The following is a 27,012-nucleotide window of genomic DNA, read 5'->3' as shown; positions in this document are numbered from 1 at the left end:
TTATATTTCTTATTCTGTTTCCTTCTCTTACAGCTGGTCTTGGAAGAACAGGGACATTGATAGCCTGTTATGTAATGAAACACTACAGGTTTACACACGCTGAAATAATTGCTTGGATTAGAATATGCCGGCCAGGTTCTATTATAGGACCCCAACAGCACTTTCTGGAGGAGTAAGTATATTGTCCCCATTATCACATTATATCCTGTCCTTGATCTTTTCTACCTCTTGTTCCCCTGGTTGTGGACCATGTCAGCCTGTGGTTATAAAATGGCTCCATTGTTAAGAGAAGTGTGTGCCTCTAATAGAATATTGTTGATTTGACAGCTAATGCATTCTAACTTTGTACCTTTTATATCTCTTAGATCAGGTGAGAGTGAGAAGAAAATCACAGAGCCATCTCTGCCTACCCTTTTTCTGTCATTTTCTATGTGTGATCTGGCTACAGTGCAATTTTCTTATGACATCCCACTTGGCACTTTTCATTCTTTTCTTTTGTTTGCATGTCTTAAAGCATCATGGGAAAACGAAAAACACAATTAAGGTCACTCAGTGATTTTGGTAAGATTGCTGTTCTCCTGACAACTAACTAAACTGCTAATGTAGCTACAACTTATGAATTTACCCAAGAAGTTACCACAGAAGAAAAAAGGAGGAGAACTGGGTTTTATTTCTGACTCTGACACTAACTAGCTTTATGACCATTATTTAGAAGAATACTTATTTATTCACTCATTCATCTATTCCCATAGCCATTCATTCATTAACTTTTTGTCCAGCCTCAGCCCAAGAGATAGAGAGATTTAAACTGTAGGACACAATCCTTTCTTCTTAGAATGTTAGAACGTATCTCAATGTACTCATTAATAAAATGAGAAGATGAAGTTAGTACTGGTAGATCTAGGTCCAGCTCTGAACTACTATTCATTAGTGATATCTTTTACTGAAACTTCATTTTTTTTTTCTTTTTATGCTGGGTTGACCCTATTTTATTTTAATTGTAATTTGTTATTTTTTGTAGAGACGGGGGGTCTCATTATGTTGCCCAGGCTGGTTTTGAACTCCTGGGCTCAAGCAATCCTCCCATGTTGACTTCCCAAAGTGCAGGGATTATGGGTGTGAACCACTATGCCCGGCTGATGGCTCTCTTTTGAATAGCATTCTTTTCCATATAATTAGTTATTTCCAATTTAAATGTAATTATTCCTTTCCAGTTTTAATGATCATGATCATGTGTGAATTCATGAAGAAATGATCATGAATTTCATAGGAAGATGCCATAAGTAAACTCTTAGCATCTGAAATGAATAAGAGGATTTGAGCCTGCTGAGGAATGAATTACTTTAGTTGCCAATCCTAGAGGTAATAACTGATTAAGAAGTGCTGAAAAATGAGCGGTTATACTTTAGCTTAAAAGAATGATGCAGAAGTATAATGAATGCATTAGAAAAATATGCAAGGACAGGATCATTACAAAGACAGGGATTTATCTGTTTTTACCTGTGAGGTACATATAAAATAATTCTGTTATTTTGGAGCTTTATTCTTGATCAGAATCTCAGCCATTGTCTTCCTCTATTTCTCTGTTTTGCATTTTGTGTGCCTGTAGCCTGGAACTTTGTGCCATGTATCTGCCAGGTTTTCATTATATTAATTACTGAAGTTGAAGAAATGGTCTTAGGGTTGAAAAACCAAATACTCCTAAGCCTAGTTCTTTAAACCATTTAATCAATATCTTAAAATTATTGTTTGTCATTTAATAGGTATCTCTGTACCTATTGCCCCAGGCGTTCTGCTAAGTACAGCTCGCAAGATGAGGAGATATAGCAGAGAATTCTAGCAGTCAGGGTCACCTAGCTTTCTCAGGGTGTCAGATAACACAGCCCTCATATTTCATGGCTGCGTACTCCCTCCAACCTCCCTATTATACTCTTTCTCTCTGCCATATCTCAAAATAGTAAGAGAAGAAATTAGAGTTATGAGGCAAAGGCACTCTAGGCTGAAGAAAGATTTTTAAATTTATAGATACTTAAGCTGCATATAGAGAACTCTCAAAACTCAAGAAAACAACTTAATATAAAATAGGTAAATGATTTGAACAGAAATTCTTCCAAAATGATATACAGATGGTGAATATTCCTCATAATCATAAGCACAGAGTTCCTAAAGAAACACTGCATATCAAATCCAGCTATATAAAAAAGATTGTACATCATGACCATCATGGTTCAGTATTAGAAAATCAATATAATTCGCCACATTAACACAAAAAGTAGAAAAATTATGTGATTATCTCAATAGATGTACAAAAATTTGACCACGTTTAGTACCCATTTTTAATATAAACTTTCAATAAACTAGAAATAGAAGGAAATTTCCTCATTCAGATAAAAATAATCTATGAAAACTCTATAGTTAAAATTATATAAAATTATATTTAATGGTGATGCTTTTCCTGTAAGATCAGGAACAAAACAAGGGTCTCTGCTCTCACTACTTCTAATATTATACTGGAAATCTTAACCAATGCAATTAAAAAAAACCCAAAAACTTAGAAATCCTGTAAGATTGCAGGATACAAAGTCAATTTTCAAAAATTTTAGCACAATTTTAAAATATGGCTAATTAAAAGGCACACAGTATACGTATCTGACAAAAGACTTGTACACATATAATAAAACTATAAAGAAGCAATTTTAAAAGTTAATTTTTTAATGGGCAAAAGCCTTGACCGGATATCTCACAGGAGGTAATATACGTATATGAAAAGATGTCCAACATCATTAGCCATCAGGGAAATAGAAATTGAAACCACAATGAGATACTTTTTTATGTCAACCAAAATGACAAACAAAAAAGAAGTTTTACTACAAAATGCTGGCAAAGATATGGAGCAACTGGAGCTCTCATGTGTTAACCAATTGGTGTATAATTATTTGGCAGTTTCTCATAACGTTAATCTATATTTAACCCTATGACCCAATGATTTCATTCCTAGGTATTTAAATAAGGGAAATGAAAACATTTGTCCACAAAAAGACTTGTACAAGAATATTCACAGTTGCTTTATTCATAATAGCCCAAAATTAGAAATCATCCAAATGTCCATCAACAATTTATAAGTGAATATATCATAAAATGTTCATAAAATGAAATACTAACCAGCAATAAAAAAGAATGAATTACTGATATACTCAACATAGATGAATATCATATTATTGTAAGAGGGGAAGAAAAGCCAGACATAAAATAATACATGCTGTATAGATAAAGCCCAAGAACAGGCAAAACCATTCTGTGGTGATAGAAATCAGAAAGCAATTGCTTCTGAGGTGTGTCAGGGAAAACTGACCCCCCAAAAAAGCATGATGGAACTTTCTAGAGTGTTGGAAATGTTCTGTATCTTGGGTTGTGGTTACACAGGAGCACAATCAGTTGTAATTCCATATACTAGCCTTAAACAATTAGAAATAAAACCTAAAAAATTATACCATTTACAGTGCATCCAGTAACTTCAGGTTAGAGATGTGCAATATCTCTACACAGAAAACCAAAGAAATTTTTTTATTGAGAGAAATTAAAGAAGTTATAAATAAATGAAAAGGTAAATATTATCTTGAATAAGATCAAAGCTGGAGGGTTTACACTCCCAGACGTGGATTCATTTTAAAACTGCAGCAATTATGATGTTGAGGTATTGGTGTCAAAACAGAGAAATTAACCAATAGAATAGAATATAAAGTGCAGAAACAAATTCAGACATATACAGACACTTGATTTTTGATAAAGGTGACATGATAGAGCAACAGGAAAAGGTCTTTTTAGTAAATTCTGCTGGGTCAACTGGATATCCATATGGGGAAAAAAAGAACCTTGGCTCCTATCTCACAACCTATTTTTTTAAAGGAATTCCTGATGAGTTGTTGATCTAAATGTGACAGAAAAATCAGTAAAGCTTCTGGAAGATAGCATAAAATAATATATTCATACTTTGAAGTTAACGAAGATGTCTTAAGTGGTACACAGAAAGCATTGCCTATAACTGAGTTGAAATTGTAAAATTCTCTTCATCAAAGACACTGTTAAGAAAGTGAAAATGAAAACCACAAGAGTAGGAGAATATTTGCATCACATAATAATGGGCACCTTACTAGTACCTAGAATACTTAGAATCCTACAGATTAACAATAAAAAAAAAATCTGATAAAAAATGTGTAAGAAACATGAAAAGATACTTCATAGAAGAGAATGTACACATGGCCAATAAACATACGAAAAGCGATTCAGCTTCAATAGCTATTTCATATCTTTTGGTACACCTATCTGTTAGAGATATACCTGTGAGTGGAACAGCTGGGTATGTGTGCATTCAGTGTTAAAATTATTAAACAGTTTTCCAAAGTAGATATGCCTGTTTATGTTCTCATCAGCAATGGTTTGTCAGTCTCTTAAATTTAAGCCATTAGATTTTTTAAAGTGGTAACTTGCTTTAGAGTTTTAATTTGCTTTTTCTTGATGACTAAGGTCTATCTTTGTATATTCTAGATACTAGTCCTTTGTCTGATAAATGTTTTTCAAGTTTTTTTTCAGTCTATAACTTGTCTTTTCATCCTCTTAATAGGATCTTTTACAGAATAAAAGTTTTAAATTTTGATGAAATCCCTTTTATCACTTTTTTCTGTTTGATGTTGTCTAAGACTCTTAGTGTATCCCTAGACTCGATGATTTCTCATATTTTTCTCTAAAAAGTTTATAGTTTTACATTCATATTTAAGTCTGTGATGGATTTTGAGGTTTTTTGTTTATTTCATAATGTGTGAGACTTAGGTCAAGCTTCTTTTTTTTGGCCTATGCATGCCCAGTTGCTTCAGTACCATTTTTGTTGAAAATTCAATTTCTCTACTGAATTGTTTCTATAGCAGTATCAAAAATCATTTGGATATATTTATGTTGATCTATTTCTTTGTTCTCTGTTCTGTTCCATTGACCTATGTGTCTCCTTCCTTCAGTACCACCCTCTCTTGATTACTGAACCCATATAGTGAGCCTTAGCATTGGAAGACTGATTCCTTCCACTTTCTCCTTCTTTAACAAAATATTCTGAGCAATTCCACTTTCTTCTCCTTTTCATATAAATTTTAGAGTAAGCCTGTCTAAATCTACAGATAATGTTTCTGGGATTTTAATAGGAAGTATGTTAATCTTCTATATCGATTTGGGGAGAATTGACATCTTTACTATTGTTGAGTCTTCTAATCCATAAACATGATAGGTCTTTTCGTTTATTTAGATCTTCTTTGATTTATTTCATCAGCATTGCATACTTTTCTGGATGCAAGTCCTTTTTTGTTAAATTTACACCTAAGTACTTTTTTTTTTTTTTAGCAATTATAAATGGTATTTATGTCCATATGTTCATTGCTAGTATGTAGAAATACAGTTGATTTTTCTTTTTCTTTTTTGAGATGGAGTTTCGCTCTTGTTGCCCAAGCTGGAGTGCAATGGCGTGATCTTGGCTTACTGCAAGCTCCGCCTCCTGGGTTCAAGTGATTCTCCCTCCTCAGCCTCCCAAGTAGCTGGGATTACAGGCTTGTGGTGCCCAGCTAATTTTTTGTATTTTTAGTAGAGATGGGATTTCACTATGTTGGCTAGGCTGGTCTCGAACTCCTGACCTCAGGTGATCCTCCCACCTCAGCCTCCCAAAGTGCTGGGATTACAGGTGTGAGTCACCCTACCTGGCCACAGTTGATTTTTCTATGTTTATTTTGTATCCTGAAACCTAGGAGTTTTGTGTGGGGGCTTGTGTGTGTATGTATGTGCAAATTCTTGGGGATTGCTTTTTCAACCACAAATAGGACAGTTTTATTTTCTTTCTCATCTATATACCTTGTGTTTCCTTTTCTTCCCTTGTTGGACAGGCTAAAACTTCCAGCACTGTAATGAATAAGAGTGACAAGAGCAGACATCCTTGTCGTGCTCCCAGTCTTGGAAGGAAAGCATACAGGCATTCACCCGGATTAAGTATGTTAATTGAGGTTTTCTATAGATGTTCTGTATCAAGTTGAGGCAGTTCCCCTCTATTTCTATGTTTTTGAGAGTTCTTATCATGAATGGGTGTTGAGACTTGTCAAATACTTTTTCGGCATTGATTGATAAGATCACATGATTTTCTTCTTTAGACTGTTAATATGGTAGATTACGTCAATTGTTTTTTGTATATTGAAGGAGCCTTATGTCCCTGGAATAAACCCCATTTGGTCATGGTGTGTAATTCTTTTTACATATTGCTGAACTCTGTTAAAAATTTTTATGTCCATATTCATGAGTAACATTGGTTTGTAGTTTTCTTTTTTTGTACTGTTTTGTCTGGGTTTTGTGTCAGGATAATACCGGCTTCATGAAATGAATTGGGAATTGTTCTTCTTTGTTTCCTGGAAGAGATTGTGAGAACTGGTGTGAATTCTTAAAATGCTTGGTAGAATTCTCCAGTGAAATTATCTGGGCCTGGGGATTTCTTTTTAAAATTATGAATTCAATTTCCTTAATAGATAAATACTCCATTTCATATTGGGTGAATTATGGTAGTTTGTTTTTTGAGGAATTAGTCAGTTTCATCTAAATTGTCAAATTCACGTTTGTAGAGTTGCTTTTTTTTTTAGTATTCCTTTATGTTTGCAGGGCCTGTAGTGATTTTCTTGGCTTCATTTCTGATGTTAGTAATTTATGTATTTTTTTCCCTTTGTCAGTCTTGCTAGAAGTTTGACAATTTTATTGATCTTTTCAAAGAATCAGCTCTTTGTTTCATTAATTTTCTCATTTTTTTGTTTTTAATTTCATTGGTTCATGTTTTTATATTTATTTCCTTCTGCTTGTTTGTAGTTTTCACTATTTTGGCAATGTGTCTGGGTGTGCATTTCATTGGAATTATCCTTTTTTGAGGTTTTCTCAGCTTCTCGAATGTTTAGGTTTATGCCTTGTCAAATTTGGAAGGTTTTTCAGCTATTATTTACTTAAGTACTTTCTGAACCCTGTCCTCTTTTTCCTCTCCTTCTGGGACTCTGTTGACATGAGTGTTAGGTTTGTAAGTCCCACAGCTCTCTGGGACTCTCTTCATTTTATTTTTAGTTTATTTTCTCTTAGTTATTCATGATTGGATAGTTTCTACTATCCTATCTTCAACTTCACAAATTCTCTCATCTCTCAATTCTGCCGTTTAACCCACTCACTGAATTTTACTTTTTTTTTTTTTTTTTTTTGAGACAGAGTCTTGCACTGTCACCCAGGCTGGAGTGCAGTGGCCGGATCTCAGCTCACTGCAAGCTCTGCCTCCTGGGTTTACGCCATTCTCCTGCCTCAGCCTCCCGAGTAGCTGGGACTACAGGCGCCCGCCACCTCACCCGGCTAGTTTTTTGTATTTTTTAGTAGAGACAGGGTTTCACCGGGTTAGCCAGGATGGTCTCGATCTCCTGACCTCGTGATCCGCCCGTCTCGGCCTCCCAAAGTGCTGGGATTACAGGCTTGAGCCACCGCGCCCGGCCATTACATTTTGTTTATATATTATTCTAAACTTTCTATTTGGTTTTCTTTATGTCTGTTTCTTTGCTGAAACTTCCTATTTTGTCAGTTGTTTCGTGTGTCTTTGTAATTGTTTGTTGGGGCATTTTTGTCATGGCTACTTTTAAATCTTTGTCAAATTCTTCTAACATCTCTGTCATCTTGGTGTTGGCATTTAGTGATCATCTCTTTTCATTCAGTCAATGTCAAGGTCAGAAAATGTTAACCTGAACATTTTCCTAGTATGTTGTGAGACTCTGGATCTTACTTAAACATTCTGTTGTATCTGGCTTCTTACACTGCTCCAGCAGGGGAAGGTGGTGGCAGTTGGGTTGGGGGTTGGGGGGTTGCCACATTGCTACTACCAGGCGGAGGCAGGAATCTGGATTCTGCACTCTGCCTCTGTTGATGTCCAAGGTTGAGAGACTTCTTGTTACTGGTGGGTGGAGGTGGGAGTTCTAGCTTCCCATCTGGTCTGCACTGACACTGTAATAGGGGTCACCTTGTTGCTGAAGGGTGTTGGTGAAAGTCTTCACTCTCCACTAGGCCTCCTGTGACACCACTCCAGCTGATAAGGGAGGGTTGTTGGTCACTGCCTGGTTGAGGTGGACTTGCAGGTTCCACCATTAATACCTTAGTGAGGAGTGGGGCCGAAACTGGGGGATCTCATTACCTGACTCCCAACTTAGCCTTCTTTAACACTTCTCTGGTGAGTGACTGACAAAGGGTATAGGGGTGCCTGCCTACAGCCTGGCAGCGTGGAAATCCAGGATACCCTCTCAGTCTTTGCTGGCTGTCAGGGTTAGGGCCACAGTTTTTTTCCTGTGGGGTTTGGCTGGAGAAGAGCAGTTGCTGAAACGTTTTTTGTCTTCTAGGATACCCGTTTCCTGTTCCTTTGACTAGACAGAGCAGGTTTTTCTTTGGGCTTTAAACATATCAGCTCTGGGCTGGGCACGGTGGCTCATGCATGTAATCCCAGCACTTTAGGAGGTCAAGGCAGGCAGATCACATGAGGTCAAGAGTTCGAGACCAACCTGGTCAACATGATGAAAGCCCATCTCTATTAAAAATATAAAAATTAACTGGGTGTGGTGGCAAGTGCCTGTAATCCCAGCTACTTCAGAGGCTGAGGCAATCAATTGAACTCAGGAGGCGGAGACTGCAGTAAGCCGAGATTGCGCCACTGCACTCCAGCCTGGATGATAGAGCAGGACTCCTTCGCAAAAAAATAACAAAAAACAAAACAAAAAAACCCCAGCTCTGTTGGCATTTTTGGGTCATTATCTTCTTCAGCCCTAAGACTGGCCTAAGTAAGGCAAAAAGAAAACTCGAGGAACTCACCACCATTTCATTACTTAGGTCTCAAAGTTCCAACCAATCTGCCTTTTTCTTTTCTATCTTTCAGAGTCTTATTTTTTTAAAAATATATATAGGATTTTAAATTTTAGTTATTGGGAAGAATAGGGAAAAGTACATCTACTTCATTTTCCAGAAATGGTGTTATTGCCTTATATTTTAAGGTAATTAGCCTGGCTATAATTTTCGGCATGGAATCTGCTGTGGCAGTCTGAATAGTGTCTCCCCAAATATATGCATGTTTTAATCCCTGTGAATTGTGCCAGCTGTGAATGTTACTCTATATGGAAAAAAAGGACTTTGCAGAAGTGATTAAGGTAAGGATGTTGATGTGGGGAGATTATCCTGGATTATTTGGGTGGGCCCAATATAATCACAGTGTCCTTAGAAGAGGGACCCAGGAGGAGCCGTTTAGAGGAGAAGCCGATATGATGACTGAAACAGAGATTGGATTGATGCACTTTAAAGATGGAGGAAGGAGCCATAAGCCAAGGAATATGTGCAGCCACTCTAAATTGAAAAAGGCAAGGAAACAAATTATCTCCTCAAAGCCTCTATTGGAACCAGCCCTGCCTACTGTCACTGCTTTAGCTCAGTGAAACTGATATCAGAATTCTAACTCCAGATCTGTAAGAAAGTAAATTTATGTTCTTTTAAACCACCACATTTACGGCAGTGCTTTACAATATCCTTAGGAAATTAATACATCTGCTTTGTATAGATAGCAAATATTACAGTAAGAGATGCAGATCCTAGTGATGAACATGCATATTCTGAACTTCTCTTATTCATCATACTTTCTAATTTGGAGTATTTAATTCCAAATACTCCAAATTAGAAAGTATGATGAATAAGAGTGTATAGAGGAGTCGTGTGACTTAAGTGTTATTTAAGGAAGCTTGGGTTGCAACAATGTGTAAGATGAATTGGGTGGATGGAGATTGGAATCAGAGAGGCTAAAAAGGAGACTATTATCATCCATCTCAGAGAGACAAGGACTTATCAAAAGAGGATAGAAGTTGGACTGAAGAGTTAGAGATGGGTACCAGGGACATTTCAAGAAAAAAAAAATACAAGGCTTTGAAGACTAATGATCGGAGAGACGAAGAGTATGAAGTCAATGATGACGCAAAAGCATGAATAAGTAACGTGTTCATTAAGCAAGAAATAAGAGGGTAAAAACGTTTTCTGTTAGGTTTTCACCTGTCAAAAATGACTGAACAAGTTAAAGTGATTGTATTCTTTTAAAGGTGAAAAGTCAATCAGTGCTTTTTAGAGAATGTTAATTCCAAAGCTCTGACTTACAAAGGCTGGTTTGTCATATCCTCCTAGTCCTTGAGGACCAAAATATGTCCAGGTGTTTGATTGCCGTGTCTTAAACAAGCAGCCCTCTTATTCACTGGCAGTAAGAGAGATGTTTATTAGCATCCTTTTGAGTTGTTGATGAATTTACATATTGGCTGACCTCTCCTTTGTTACAGTCTGAAATTTTGTATTTAAACTTTTAAAGGATATAAATAAGACTCTCTATTTGCAAAACAACCATCAGGTGTTTTTCTTCTGTTTAAAGATAAAGTTCTTAAACCAAAAATACCATTCTGAATCCCAAATGTGTCTTCTTTCAAACATCCTCAAGGTTCTTAAAATGATGTAAAAATACATCTTTTTGTTTTTGAGCCAACTCTGGACTCAACGTCCTCAGAGACAACCTTTAGAATTATAAAGGTGGAGTCAGGCTGCTTTTACAATTTGGTTGATTCTATTTATTGAACGTTTACTGTGTGAATGTTCCCCTGACCTTGGGTATCATTATCTATCTGTGATACATAACCTATATCACAGATAGATAGATCTGTCTGTGTCCTCGGGGATCATGATCTGTTAAAGCTTTCATTCATTATAAAGGGATCATTGAGGGACTAGTGTTGGGCTCCCATGGGGATTTTCACTTTATGGAGATCCTTTACTTATGGGGCCCAATATGGCATTGTTTTTATTTTGCATTTCCTCCTGAGACAGAGAGAACTCACATAAAGCCTAAACCTGGCTCTTACAGGAAGTTTTGTCTCTGTAAAGCAGAGCTTCCATTTTGAATGAGGTTATCTTTAAGAAGCACAATATTATGGTTGAACTCTTTTTCATTCTTAAATCCATAAATCAGAAATTCCCCTGTTTTACTTTATTACCATAGATGTCTTCATCAGCTTCTACTTAGTTGGATATTTTCAGAATTCTAACTTTGTTGCAAGCCTTCCATTGTCTTCAGTGCTTCTCAAACATGAAAGTGCCTAGGAATCATTGGGGGATCTTGTTCAGTGCAGTCTCTGATTCAGCAGGTCTGAGGTGAGACCTGAGAGTCTGCATTTCTAACAGGCTCCCAGGTGATGCGATGCTGCTGGTCCTTGAACTACATTCAATAACAAGGGTGTTTGGCTCATCCTTACGCTGTAGATATCAACTTAGGCTACATCTTACTTTGGTATGGATAGCATTTGTTAAGTTTCACAATTGAATTGAGCTAGATCAGAAATTAATAGTTAAACCATTTCTTTTTTATTTCAGGAATTACCAAAAATAAGATGAAAAACATCTGTTTAGAAAATGGAAAATGCTTGAAAAAGTCTAACAGTAATGGTTTGAGTTTTAGTTGAGATTGACTTCTATCATTTCTTTTTTTGAAAAATTAAAAAAATAAATTTCAGTAGCTTTTGGGATGCAAGTGGTTATTGGTTACATGGATGAATTGTATAGTATGAACTCCGAGATTTTAGTGCACCCATCACCTGAGTAGTGTATATTGTACCTAATATGTAGTTTTTAATCCCTCTTGCCCATAGTCTCCATAGTCCATTATATTCACTCTGTATGCCTTTGCATACCTATACCATTTCCTTTTATGGTTTTCTTTTAGATACATGCAGTAGGTCAAGGAATATAGGCTAAAGATTTTTAATTATCTGTTTTAAGGATTTAAAATTTCGTGTTTCCTAAAATACAGAAATTATAATCCAAAATACCATAAAAATCAGAATTTAACAATACAAGATACTGTGTTTTATTAGAATTACAGGCATACTCCATAGGTTTGAGTTTACACTATTTATTGAAAATGACATTTTCTTAGTAACACTCAGTTATAGAAGTTTCTGATTTTCTTTTCAACAGTTACTGCTGCATTATCTGATCCATTTGTTGACTGCCAGTTGACACTGGAACTACTGGCTAAGCAAAAATAAAATCCTAATATGGGTTCAAGTATTAAGGATAATTAAGTATGTATCAGAATCTTTGGCAGTGGTTGCATCAGAAATTTATTATTAAATACTCATGCCAGTTATTACTCTGGATAGAAGACTGAATTTTTAAATTAATTTTGTATTATGGTAAAATATGTATAACATAAATCTTACAATTTTAACCATTATTATGTGTATAATTCAGTGACTTTATATATGTTCATAATGTTGTGCAGCCATCACAACTATTTCCAGAATGTTTTCATTGTTCCAAACAGAAACTATGTACCCATTAAACAATAAACCCCCATTATCTCCAACCCCTACCCAAGTCTCTGGAAACCTCTGTTCTATTTTCTGACATTATGAATTTGCCTGTTCTAGATTCCTCATGCAAATAGAATCATTCAATATTTGTCCTTTTGTGTCTGACTTATTTTACTTAGCACATTTTCAACGCTCATCCATGTTGTAACGTATCAGAATTTCTTTTTGAGGCTGAATAATATTCCATTGTGTGTTATATATCCCATTTTATTTATCCATTCATTTGTTGATGGGCATTTGAGTTATTTCTACCTTTTGGTTATTGCGAATAATGCAACTATTATGAACATTGGTACACAAGTATCTATTTGAATCCCCAGTTTCAATGATTTTGGGTATACACCTAAAAGTGGAGTTACTAGATCAGGTGGTAATTCTATGTGTAACCCTCTGAGGAACTGTGAAACTGTTTTCCACAATGGCTGTACCATTTTTCATTCCCACTAGCAATGAATGAGGGGTGCAGTTTCTCTGTATCCTTACCATGAATGGTTTTTGCTTGTTTTGTTTTGTGTGCTCTGAATAAAACTATATGAAAAGGATTAGAGATGGGGGAAAAAGTATTGTAAGCAGTAAAAAAGTAAGCAGTAACGTATTAGGTTTAGTTATGGAGTTTGCATTTTGGCATGACACTCCAATGATCTAGCTTCTGATTGTAGGATTCTATACCTAAACTAGATTTAGTTAGTTGAGTCTTTTGGAGAATACCCTTTCTCAGTTTTTTCCTTCTAACTTCATCTTCTAGTATGTTTCACAATTAACTGCTATCCATTATACCTTCAGAAATTCTCTAAACATCTTCCTAGTGAATCATCCACTTGTATCGCAGCATTTGAAGAACTCCTTGAATACCTATCGCCGTCCCACCCCCTGCATCTTGGTTACAGATTCCCATCTGTCTTCCCTTTGATAGCAAGTTAGACCATTTTGTTAGCCCACTTCTTTAGGCCAGGAACTGTCTCTGTTTTCATAACTCTGGGCTGGTGGAATAGAAGGTACACAAAACAGGTTGGTACTCAAGTCATGGCTAGAGTAGGCCTAGGCCAAGCTAGAAAGTGGGTTACATTTCTACTTGAAGTGACCAAATAGTGGCTTTGGATGGACTTTGTGGTCAGGGTTGGGGTTTTTGGGAAAATGTGTCCAGGATGGAAGAAGGATGAAGATGAAGAGTTCGGTTGGTGTGGAGATGGGATTAGGCTGGGCTTAGGGAAGTGAAGGAGGACAGGTCAGCCACACACAGAAGCCTGCACAATGGCTGGCTGCCATTGTGTTCTGTACTCAGAACTAGGAATATTCACTATAACAGTGCAACTGACTTGGATTTCATTAGAGGAATATTAAAAGTAGATGTAAAAAAAAGACCTGTGAAGGCTCTAGATCAGAATCAACTGTAACTTGGCTCATCACAAGCCAAATTATTTAGTTAGTTTCTTATGTCCCATGCCTGGCCAAGCTAGAAAGTGGGTTACATTTCTACTTGAAGTGACCAAATAGTGGCTTTGGATGGACTTTGTGGTCAGGGTTGGGTTTTTTGGGAAAATGTGTCCAGGATGGAAGAAGGATGAAGATGAAGAGTTCGGTTGGTGTGGAGATGGGATTAGGCTGGGCTTAGGGAAGTGAAGGAGGACAACTAAGCCCAACTAACCCAGGGCAAGGACATGGCTGAAAACAATGACCCCAGCACTAGCTGTACTTCTTAAGGCTCTATTCAAACCAAGACACATCCCTTCCTGTCATTTTAAAGCACATGCCCTATTAGCAGAGGGTCAGTAAATTTCATGCTGTCTTAGAAAATGCACTATATTCTTGGAGAATGTACTTTGAGCTGGTGTGTTAGCTTCATAAGATTTGATTTTTAAATACTAAATGCTTAAAAATACATGTTTTACTTCTTTTGTTTGAGATGAGGCTTTTAGGGAGTAATAGACACCACAATAAAAGCTAGCATGGTTTGCATTTTCAATAAAAAGGAATTTGCGTGAAGTGCTGCTTTTTCTCAAGAAGCACTTGCGTACAGCATTGCTTAGCAACACACAAATCAGCTCTGACACCTTATTCATCTTTAATATTCAGGTTCAAATCAAGCCTTTCCAGAGATGGGACAGATTGCGTCTTTCAAACCAAGCAAGTGAAAGTTGTCACTTTGTAATTTTCATCTTTAGGTTGGCAGCAGCATCAGAATTTTCATTTTATAACTTCTTTTGGAATTGGAATTTTTTTCAACTAGCCTCTTAGGTCCTTCTTCTCCTCTGTTTCCACTTTGTTTTTCATTCCTGAAGACCTTTAAAAGGTCTTTCCTTTATTTTGGGGATCAAATTTAAATTCCTTAGGATGACATGCAGGGCCCATCTCTCATAGCCTCTGCTTCAGCCAAATTAAACAATTCATGTTCGTAAATGTGCTGTTTTCTTTGATATCACTTTTTCCAGCCCACGTTGTTTTCTTTGCTTGGCAATACTCTTAGCTGGGTAAGTCCTGCTCATCTTTCCAGATACTTCTGGAATGTTGGGGAACTTCTCTTTGATTCCTTCAGATTGAGTAAGGGGCCTCTTTTCCTGAGGTCCTGTGCAAATCCTGATCGTAGAGTTTATAACATTGGACTTCATATGTTTGCTTTTCTCATCCTGAACTAGAAATCCCTTCTTGAGAGACAGGGATTCAGTCTTTCATCCATATATCCTGTCCTTCCTGTGTGTTTCATTTATCTGAATTTCTCAATATTTATGACAGAGCTGAATCTTCTCTTTTTTTAAATCATGACTTTTATTCCTTTCAACCCAACTCTCTCTCTATATGTGTATATAGAGAGATATATCAAAAGATATAGATATCTATATATATACATATACTTTAAGTTCTAGGGTACATGTGCACACTGTGCAGGTTTGGGAGGCTCCATTTGTGTTCCCACAAATGACATGATCTCATTCTTTTTTGTGGCTGCATAGTATTCCATGGTGTATATGTACCACATTTTTTTTAATCCAGTCTATCACTGATGGACATTTAGGTTGATTCCTTGTCTTTGCTATTGTGAATAGTGCTGCATGAACATTTGCGTATATGTGTCTTTATGGTAGAATGATTTATATTCCTCAAGATATATACTTAGTAGTGGGATTGCTGGGATGAATGGTAATTCTGTTTCTCACTCTTTGAGGAATTGCTGCACTGCTTTCCACAATGGTTGAACTAATTTACACTCCCACCAACAGTGTATAAGTGTTCCTTTCTCTCCGCAACCTCACCAGCATCTGTTATTTTTTAACTTTTTGATAATAGTCATTCTTACTGGTGTGTGGTGGTATCTCACTGTGGTTTTAATTTGCATTTCTCTAATGATCAGTGTTTTAACCTGAATTTTATGTGGTATGTGAAATCTTTGTGAGAAAGTATTACTCAATCCTGTTGCTTTAAAAAAAAATCTGTTCTTACTGGTGGCATCTCCTTGATAATGCTATTATTTCACTGGATGTTGATATTTTTTATGATGAACCAGTGTTTTTAGTTTAATTCTATTCTGTAAAGTGTGTTATAGGATAAAAATAAAGTGATTTTATGGGATAGTTTATCTTAGAGGAAATGTATGAAGGTGATCCCATCAATAAAAATAAAATCCTCAGAATGTCATTTTGCTTACATATTTTAAATTATCTTCGTATAACTTTGAAAACAGTTGTGATTGTGCCTTAATGAATGAAAGAAAATTTATACATGAACTTCAAACACATTTTCTTTTCTAAGGACAATCTAATTGAGGCTATAAGCCTTGCTTTTAGATTCTAAGAGTAGGTTTTAAAAGTTATATGTGAGGGCCTTTCATGGTACCACCCAAAAGTAGATATGTAGTACTTTTTGGGTAATATCTCCCAAGTTCTTTCATCTACAGTTTTGAGTCCAGTTATTCTCTCTGTTTTTATAAACAGGCATATTAAATTGCTACTTGAGAAACTGAAGATTTCAAATTTATATTTAAAAGATAAATAGGTGCATAATATTTATTGCTGTGGAATTTGTTCTAAGCATCTGAGGACTTCAACAGTCAACTGTATAGACAAATATTGGAGGATGACATTTGTGTTGAATATAGAACCTTATTTTGGCTTTTTGAAAGTGACTTCATTGTTCTTTATTCTAAGATATAATTTTCTAGTCTGATTTGTAAATGCTTATTTGCTAAATCTTTTCCTTTGTAAGACATCATACCTTTGAGATGAGAGTAGATTGTTTTAAAGATAACTTTTTCTTGTCTTTTTTTTTGTTGTTGTTGCTTGTTTTTACAGAAAACAAGCATCGTTGTGGGTCCAAGGAGACATTTTCCGATCCAAACTGAAAAATCGACCATCCAGTGAAGGAAGTATTAATAAAATTCTTTCTAGCCTAGATGATATGTCTATTGGTGGAAATCTTTCAAAAATACAAAACGTGGAACGATTTGGAGAGGTAAGTTTTCCCTAGGAAGATTCTCTCTTAAAACTGATGTTCTGCATTTGTTTCTCAGTTGGACATATATAACATAGCAGTGTCTTTTCTCTGGATGCCGAGAGTGCCAGGGTTTTAGATGTAGAGTCATCCATCTATATAGCAAGAAGCAGAGGAAAGGAACCAGTTGCCCTTAAAAAAAAAAAAAAAAGGTATAATTTAAGGAGTAAATTATAAAGGAGGCTACTCTGGTAGGGGAGAATATTTACAGAAAGGAAACAGAAAAGCAAACTCTCTATTTGAAAATTAAAATAGATATCAAGAAGAAAAATTTTAATGTGACAATTGAAACAATACATACCACAAGTGGTGCTTTGAAAGCCTCAAATTCATGCTGATTTCTAAAGTAAGTGCCGACTTGAAAACATGATTAGGGCAGCTCTTTTAAAAAAAATTAAAGCTCTACTATAAACAAACCACCTTAAATAGTTGATAGATATTGTCTGATTTAATATTCATAACTACCTGGTGAGTTAGGTAATACTATCTCTATTTATAGGAAGGAAATTGTGTATCAGAGATGTTCTAACCTCAGTGTCAAACATGGTTCAATCCATGTCTGTCTGAGTCCAAGCTTGTGTTTTTTTATATTACACCCTGTTACCTCTGAATAAAAATAGAAGAGATTTACTAAGAATTAGGATTATGAGCATTTTTGGGACTAGAAACAACATTGAAACCATTTGTTTGGTTCCACTCTTGTAAAGACAAGAAACTAAAGTTCCAGGGTTGTTTAGTAGTGGGGCCACTGTGAGAACTGGGCATTCAATTCCTAGTTTAGTCTTTCTACCACGTTATGCCTAAGGTGAAGCTAAGTGTCTGGCTTATATTTTTATATCTCTAAAGCAGCAAAAAAAAGAAAGAAAAAAAAGACCTGTTCAAAATAGTGGAACAAGCCAGGCAGGGTGATGTGTGCCTCTGTGGTCCCAGTTACTTGGGAGACTGAGGTGGGAGGATATTTGAGCCCAGGAGTCGAAGCTGTAGTGAGCTATGATGGCACCACTGTACTCCATCCTGGGCGACAGAGCAAGAACCCGTGTCTAAAAAATAAAAAAGAAAAAGAAAAAATATAGAAGCAACAATGTAGATTTACATTCTATTAAACAGTGACCCATTAGACCCGGACAAGGGCCTTAAACCAAATACTGTGGCTCAAGCTTAGCCTACAAGGAACCCAGAATGGAAGGAACACATCATAGCTCTCTTAGGTTAATGATTGGCATCCCAAACAGATTTCTTTTTAGCAAGAAAGCCAGAGTGCTTGGAGATTGGGAGCGTGAGTTTTCTTTCAAGGACAAAAGGATGGAGACCGTTGGAAGAACTGATTTTTAAACCTAGTGCTCTGTTCTCCAGGATGGCCGCTGGTGAGGTGACTAAGTTTACCCATTTAAGTCATCTGTCCTGATGAAATATACACCTTATCCAAGGTCATGCTGATGTTAGAGCCTTTGTTGACTTTCTTGTCTCTGTGTTCCAGTCTCACCTATTAAGAGCAAATAAAAAGAAAGGCTCTGAACTAAGATTTTAATGTGATAATATAGCTAAGCAAGAATACCTTTTTCTTGCTCTAGTCAGCGTTTCCTTCCCAGGTTGAGTTCAAGTAAACAGGGCTTTGAGTTATGAACTCTGAAAAGACAAACATAAAGTTAATCCTGTTATCTGAGAAACATATTTACCTTGCAGGAACATAGTACTTTCTATATCATAATCTTGATTAGATTAACATCTGGTAGTTAGAACATTTTATTCTCATACTCTTTTAATCCCCAATCTGTCGATCTTAAGAATACTTAACATTTATGTATCACTGTGAGGGTAAGGAATGCAGTATGATTGGAATTTAAAATAAGTCAGTTTTAAATATAAGTATATGGAAGTCTACTCCCTGGTCTTAGTCCATTTGGGCTGCTGTAACAAAACACTACAGGCTAGGTGGCTTATAAACAACAGAAATTTATTTCTCACAGTTCTGCAGGTTGGGAAGTTCAAGATCAAGGCATCAGCAGGTTTGGTGTCTGGTGAGGGCCTGCCTACTGGTTCATAGACAGCACCTTCTGCATCTTCACATGGCAAAAAGAGCAAACAAACTCTTAATGCCATCACGTTGGGGGTTGGGATTTCAACATATGAATTTTGGGGGCTACAAATATTCAGACCATAGCACCCCCCCATCGTTATTTTAGTTTTAGCCATTGAAATGCTATTGTTTCTGAAATTCAAGGGCAGAAATGAAAGAATTCAGAGATGCTACAGAGTGATGGTATGGTGAATATTTTACACAGCATCATGTATAAGGCTCTTGGACTACTTTATTAGCTAGTTAATGGCTTTGTGCAAGTAACTCTTACAAGCACTTTTCTTGCCATGCTTATCTGGTGCCAGCTCTGGAATATCACATGAATATGGAATATTAGCTTGCTCAAAATTGGACTTAACAGAGTTATTGATGTCTTTATTGTTCTTATAAATTGCACATGGAAAAATAGATTGAGAATGCTCTAAGAATTTAATGTGTTTCAAGTTGCATGGAGGGTGAAAGTCCATGGAATTTCTGGATTTACTTAGTTTGTATATATAGAAAGTGCAAAAAAGCAGTATTCCTCTTGAGATTGCCTTGAAAAAAAAAGATTAAAGCAGAGATTCTAAATTATTTTTTTCTTTCTAGGCCTACAGTAATTTTCTTGTGATTAGTTACTAAGAAGCTCTGTATTACCAGATTTGGAGAGTTCGAATATAGTTTTTTAGGCTGGGCATCGTGGCTTATGCCTGTAATCCTGGCACTTTGGGAGGCTGAGGCGGATGGATCACTTGAGGTCAGGAGTTTGAGACCAGCCTGGCCAGCATAATGAAACCCCATCACTACTAAAAATAGAAAAAAAAAATTAGCCAGGTGTGATGGCACATGCCTGTAGTTTCAGCTTCTTGGGAGGCTGAGGCACGAGAATCACTTGAACCCAAGAGGCGGAGGTTGCAGTGAGCTGAGATCGTGCCACTGCACTCCAGCCTGGGCAACAGAGCGAGACCATCTCAAAAAAAAAAAAAAAAAAAAAAAGTACAGTTTTTTTAGTGCTTAGGATGTAGGTGAAAGGAAAACAACCAGAATGATGCAGATCATAGTGATGGACTAGGTTGTGGTTTTAATGAATGTTCTTTGTCAACTTAGAGTTATGAGAAATAAAATAGAGGCTTCACTTTTATAGAGCCTGGACTTCAGTGCTGGACTGGGCACTATGAAATATACACAGCCCATCCTGTGGATGTAGATTAGGCTCCCTGCTCCCTGCTCCTGCCTTGCACTATACTTTTCCTCCTCAGTCCTCATCCCTCCTTCCCATACTCTCTAGGAAGGTAGAGACTTTTATTTGTCTTCATCACGATTCTATTTTTGACCAAAGGCCTTAATAAGTATTATGTGAATGGATGAAGAAGGCTTATAGTTTCAGAGAAAAAAAGGACAGAGACATGAAATTGGTAATAATCTAAGCTACACAAGTGCATTATGTCCTCAAATACAAAATAGTACTAGCAATAAGTGCTCACTTTAACATTTAGGGCCTATAGGTCCATTATGGCTTGGAGTTATTTTTAAAGATGGGATTTAAAGTACTTTATTTAAAGTGCAAATATTAAATCAGGATCTTAGCATGAAGGCACTATGTGCCAGGAACTGTTTTAGGCACTTGACATTAATGAACTCTTTTAATCCTTACAGTAGCCGTATGAAATAGGCAGTGTTACTAGGCCCATTTACAGGAGACATACCTGAGTTAGAGGTCAAACCATCTGCCCAAGATCCTAAGTACATGGTGAGGTGGTCATTTGAACTTCTGTGCTCTGGCTCCAAAGTCTGTGCACTCAGCAACCCTCCCAGGAGGCCTCTCACTATACTCTGCTAGCTCTCTATGAGGTCTTCATTGTGGCTTTAGTAAATTATATACAGTAATTTTGAGCAAAACTGTAACCATTCCTGCTAATAAACTTCTCCTGGAATAACAACGGTTTTTACATTTTGTCTTTCTACTTTAGGGCTATAGTCCGTTATTAGCATGCCAATCAGTAGATGCTCTTGACTTAGTGATATTAATTAGATACAGGTGCTGCTAATATTCAGCCAAGTTCCTACAAATTAACAATCAAGTAGACAAGAATGTAGTTGTTTTAATTACATCTTTGAGATATTGTGATTTATAAAATCCATCAAGTACTCATAAGCAGGGTGCATCTTAGAAAAATCTATGAAGTAAAAATTAAATCTCTAATGTCCTGCTTTTAAGCACCTTTCTTTCCCCCCTTATGACGGTGAAGACCAGTTCTAATCTGAATGCCATTGGGATCCACCAGAGGTTATTAAGCAGGGGAGTGACAGCACACTGAATCATGGTGTCAGGAGATCACTCTGGCCATGGTGTCATATAGGGCTGAGGGTGGAAGGCCAGGGAGCTGGTGATGGGGAGGTCCAGGTTTTAAAGGTCCCAACCAGTGGCAGTGAGTGGGGCAGCCAGAAGAGAGATGTGGGTAGCTCTGACAAATTCAAACTTTTTATTGATCAGAAGCAGCTAATTATAAAGAGGACATCTTTGCCTTTCCCCAACACTTACATCTGTAGGTTCAACATCTGAGAGCTGAAAAGAACTTTAGAGATGACCCAGCCACCTTTCCTAGCCAATTTATTAAAATCTGCTAAAATTTCCATTCTCATCTTTATCTTCCAGTTCTTGGACTTCTATTTTTACTCATTTCTATTTAAACTGTCTATTTATGTAATTTTTCTATTATGACTCTTCCATCTTTATTCCCTAGTGTGCTATATTCTATCTCATAGATCTCTTCTTGATGAGACTTTCCATAGCCTTTCCTATAGCTTACTGTGCCATGATTTTGTTTACGTTTTGGTCAGCAATTACTTTATCCAGCTGAAATCTGTGGACATGACTGTGTGTGGAGAAAACAACTGGTGGAATAAAATATTTATTCTTTATGGTGTTATTTGTTCTTTCACTAGGTCATCACTCTTGGTTTTTTTTTTTTTAATTGTACTTCTTTGGTACAGTATTTTAGTTTACTGTCATTTTTTTGCCTTTATGTAGGGCAGTCCAGTATCCAAAAGAAAGAGTGTTGCTGCTTATATCCTCCAAAGGGCAATGGGGCGTCTGAGAGCAGACCCCTTTCCTTTGGGGGACAAAGATAGGAGGGTCTTCCCTGGGCTAGGTAGGGTTCTTCATTGTTGCCAGCACATCAGCCATGTGGTTTTGTTTCTTTTCAGCGGATTCCAGGGAATCTGCTTCTCCTGGACCAGCTTAGGACAAGAGGGAGTCTGCCCTGGCATTTTGTAGGGAGAGGGGCTGGAGCCTAAGGGCAGAATGGAGGCCCAGGGTGGGTTCTCCTCATTTGTGATTTGTGAATGTGTTCTTTAGTTGTCATGAAGAATGAATCTGGTATAAGGAAGGAGGCCTAACAGCATCTGATGAGAAAAGTTTTGAAACTTTCCCCTGGCTACCAACTCATGAGATTGATTTGTGCCACACAATATATTGTACTGCATTTGCTAATAAACGTTTTCCTCCTCCAGGCTCTTATGACCTGGTATATCTTATAGGATCAATCCCCTAATAAATAAAAGGCTTGTTATATTTATATCTGTGTATCTTATTCAGTATTCCAGGAGGCCAAAGTCCTTTTCCATATAGCTTTTTAGTTTCTTAATTCTGTAATTTAATGTAAATATGTTTTGAATAATGTTAACTATTTTTGTTGAATTTGAAGGCTATTTATTAATCACTGAGAATTTTATAGTTTATATGTTGTATCTCTCATAGTCCTAAAAATGCCCCACACCTTTGTACAATGGCCACAGAGACAAAATAAAAGAAGATTAGTTTAGACAAAAAATAATACGGTTTACATTTTAGTAAATTTTTTCAGACCTGTATTGCCTGTCTGGATCTTTCCCCCTTCTTCCCTCTCCCCAAGTCTGGGCTCCCCTGCAGTTTCCCATACCCTAATCCAATCCATCATCTCTCATGTTGACCACTTAAATGTGTCCCCCCCGAGTCTTGACCTCCAATTCATTCTCACAATGATCAATGGGAGCAAATATATGCAACATATACAAATGAGGGGGGTTTGTGGGTATAAAGAACTCTTACAAATCACCAAAATACTGTGTACACAAATAAAACAATATGGGAACCTTCCTGGCTGGTAAACGTAAAAAAGGTTCTACTTCCCTAGAAATGGAAGAAACACAAATTTAAATGATGAAATGCTATTTATGCCTATCAAATGTATTAAAAATGTATGCAGTATTGACAAACGTTTAGGGAATAAAAAGCTCTGAAACATTGCTAGTTGGAATTTACAATGGTACAACCTTTTTGGAGGGCAATTTGATCATGTAGAAGATGACTTTAAAAAGAATTCCACTTCTATGAATTTGTCTTAAGGCAATAATAAGAGAGTGTTCATAAACCAGGTATATATGAGAGTATGTTTGTTGAGGCTGTTTATAGTGATGAAAGAGAACAGTCTAACCTAGGGTATCAGTTAAATAATAACATTAGGCATATCTAGACAATGGAATTTTATGGAGCCATAAAATGACAGAGATTTTAAAAAATATGCCCTGAAAAACTTTCACAATATGTTTTTTAAGTTAAAAAAGTTACAAAGCAGCATATGTATATAATACAACCTCTTTTTGTAAGGAAGAAGTAGGTTGAGGGTTTTATATAGTGCAGGGAAAATTCTGGAAGACTATGTGCCAGAATGTTAATGTGTTTTGCTTTTGATAGTAAATATATAGGTGATTTTAATATTTTTTCATGTTTACCTATACTTTATTACTAATGACAAACATATGGTAAACATATCTCCATATATATGGTAAATGCATATATATTTATGATACATAAAATATATCATAAATATATCTGCATCTCTCTCTATATATATCTATATATCTATATTATTTATTTATTTATTTTTTTTGAGACAGAGTCTCTATCGCCCAGGCTGGAGTGCAGTGGTGTGATTTCGGCTCACTGCAACCTCCGCCTCCCGGGTTCAAGTGATTCTCATGCCTCAGTCTCCCAAGTAGCTGGGATTATAGGCACATGCCACCACACCCAGCTAATTTTTATATTTTTAGCAGAGATGGGGTTTCACTTTGTGGGCCAGGCTGGTCTTGAACTCCTTGCCTCATGTGATCCACCTGCCTTGGCCTCCCAAAGTACTGGGATTACAGGCGTGAGCCACCATGCCTAGCCAAATACTTTTTTTTTTTTTTTTTTTTTAAAGAAAAAACACCCCTGCCCTTGTCATCACCACCTCAGCTGCTCGCCTGAGAGGAGCTGGGGGAGAACGGTGGCCCGTGAGGCTCATTGCAGACAATGTGGCGGCTCCTGTGAGGGTGTTTAAGTAAACTTGAGGGGAGGAAGTAAAAGTATGTTGAATCTGGGTAGTTAAGTGCATGGCTGTGTATTGTAGTATTTTTGCTGTTTTCTGATTTTGAAATGTATCATAATTTACAGAAATATTTGACCTTTAAGATTCACAATAGAATGAGAGAAAAATACATGTAAAGTAATTATAATTTAAAGTGTACTGTTATTTAATTTTCTGTTTAACTGTATATCTTTTAAAATGCTTTTATTCTTTTCAAGCAATATATGATTACAGCTTAAAAAATATCAACTAGTGTTGAATTCTAGCAACAAAAAATATCAATCTCCTCTCTCACCTTTCTGTATCTGTGGACCCACTTCCAAAGGGGGAAACCTCTAGGAAAATTATACTAATATTTTTAGTGCCATTTTTCTATTATAAATACCTTGCTTATGTTGCTGTTTTTTAATTGATCAATTTTGGACATTTTCCTATTGCCTCCTGGTTGTAGACACGATGCAGCTCTTCTGTCTCACTGTCACCACCAATCCCAATATAACTATACTTGTTAGATCAAATAATGTGCACATTATTACTATGTAAATATTGTTCATGGTTGAGCTTAGTAGTACACTATGACTGTTTTCTTTTTTGACACTCTCTTTGTTTGTCCTAGACTTAATTACCTTTTTTTATTTGCATAGTTTTCTATGCATTTAGGAAAAGATAATGCTTTAAAAAGTCGTGCCAAACAATTTTACATTTTTTCAAAATCTCAACACAGCAAAATTCCATTCTAATTCCATTCTCTTCCTGAAGACATTTCTCCCTTCTAACTTGGACTGGTTATTCTTAGCCCTCGTGTGTGTGTGTGTGTGTGTGTGTGTGTGTGTGTGAAGTCCTAGGATCAGAACTATATAGTCTGATTCTGTAACTCTTCTTCATATTCTTCAGTTAGATCCCTAATTTTATTGGATCTCATGTTATCTTTCCTTTTTTCCTGAAGAGCATATCTTGTAATAGTTTTCTCAGAAAGATTGTATGGGTAGTACATTTTTATATCTGTACTTACCTGAAAGGTTGAATTTTAGAATTACAGGTTGAGAATCATTTTATATTTAGAATTCTGAAGGTGTTTCTAGTGAGAAACATAAAGAGCCTCCTAGTTGGAGGAACAACCAGCGTTTCTGGTTTTCAAAATCCTGCAAAAGCACCCAGTTGACAATGAAACTGATTGTGGTAAGGATTCTGTCAGCTCCTCCTAGAAGCTTTCTTGGCCATTCTCATGATGGCCTATATGCTTTTTGGCCTCACCTCATATTCAGGACACTCTGACTCTGTGCTAAGTAACTGGTAACATCCCAGCACGTTGAGTGCTTACTGCAGCCTGGTGAAGCTAAACCCACCTTCTCAGGTGCACCATCCCACTAGCAAGCCTAGCCTTCAGACCTTCCTGATTCCTGCTCTTGCAGACTTCCTTTGATGGTAGTAAGTTCCTCCCCCGTTGGGATTGTATGAATAGAATTGAAGGGTAAAACTGATTCCTGGAGATTTTTTACAAGTGCAACTTGAGACTCTAAGAGAACCCTCTGTCATGAAGACTGCATGATCCTGTGACTATTGAGCTGGTATTCTTCTTGGGCAGGACGACCTTTCCTGGGGTCTTAGGCTGTGTCACTTGTACCCATTCTTTAAGGGATTGCCTCTAGGAAGCTTTTGTCCTTATTCTTTCTTTCCCACTGGCCTGGTGCTTTGCGTTTCTTTATTTCTTTTTTAAACTCAGAGATGTGATAGTGAGATTTGGTCTTTTTACTCAGGACATGCCTACTGAGTCCCAGAGTTACCTGTGGAACCCAACATAGGTGGCAGGGAGTGAGGAGGTATTGCGATCAGAAATGACTCAAATGTGACTGATGGAAGTATATTTTTCATCAAACAAGAGTTCTAGTTTTAAATAAGGGAGGGGACTCTTAGGGCTGGGAGGGATTTTAGGAAATCCAAGCACTTTGATTTTTCAGTTGAGGAAAAAAGGCAAAATACAGTCTTCACTGGTGCAATGACAGTGTGCTGTGGCATGTATTTTAGAAAGAACATTGCATCTTGGGACGAGAAATCTAATTTTGAAGTCATACGAAGGTCATTAAGAGTTTATGGGAACTTGGGCAGTATTCCTAACTTCCATGAGTGTGTCCTTTCTTCATCGATAAATTAAGGGTATCAGTGTCTCCCCCTGCATCAGCGCTGTTGAAGAGACTAGCATTTGAAGAGACTAGCCTGATACTTCTATTTTTCAAACAATAAAGACTTATTTCAGAAGGAAAGATCTAGTGAACAAGGTCCTTTAAATCCTTCTGAAAAGAACTTGTGTGCTTTTAATAGTGTTAAAATAATTACTGTGTTAAAAACTTACTGTATAGATATCCTAAAGTGTTTTTATCTTGTATTTTTGTAAACAAGTTATGGAATTTGCAGTGATGGCTCCTGGTAGTATCTAAAAATATGTTTGTACTGCATCTGTGGGCCCTTCTGTATCTAGGCTATATTCCAACGCACGATTGTGTCTGCAGGAGAGAGTCTTCTCTGTTGGGGTCCATTGTAACAAACAGCTCCTTTTATATTCTACCACATCTATTCCCATGCTTCTTTGATTTGGAACTTGACTTGTTGCCTGTTG

At 36.7% G+C, this 27,012-nt stretch overlaps 1 protein-coding gene across 4 annotated transcripts in view; it reads left to right on the top strand.

The window, feature by feature from the left end:
• The window catches only part of CDC14A (cell division cycle 14A), a 168,378-nt gene that overhangs the window by 115,682 nt on the left and 25,684 nt on the right, over positions 1–27,012 (top strand). For all 4 annotated transcript variants that reach the window (XM_033199722.1, XM_033199724.1, XM_033199723.1 and 1 more), the window contains 2 exons: positions 34–172; positions 16,757–16,916. In XM_033199722.1, the coding sequence (XP_033055613.1) occupies positions 34–172; positions 16,757–16,916 (299 nt within the window). The remainder of the gene's footprint in view (positions 1–33; positions 173–16,756; positions 16,917–27,012) is intronic.

This window comes from Trachypithecus francoisi, unplaced genomic scaffold, assembly GCF_009764315.1.
Source record: "Trachypithecus francoisi isolate TF-2019V2 unplaced genomic scaffold, Tfra_2.0 Lachesis_group5, whole genome shotgun sequence".
NCBI classification, from domain to species: domain Eukaryota; kingdom Metazoa; phylum Chordata; class Mammalia; order Primates; family Cercopithecidae; genus Trachypithecus; species Trachypithecus francoisi.
This window is presented reverse-complemented; position numbering and strand designations above follow the sequence as displayed.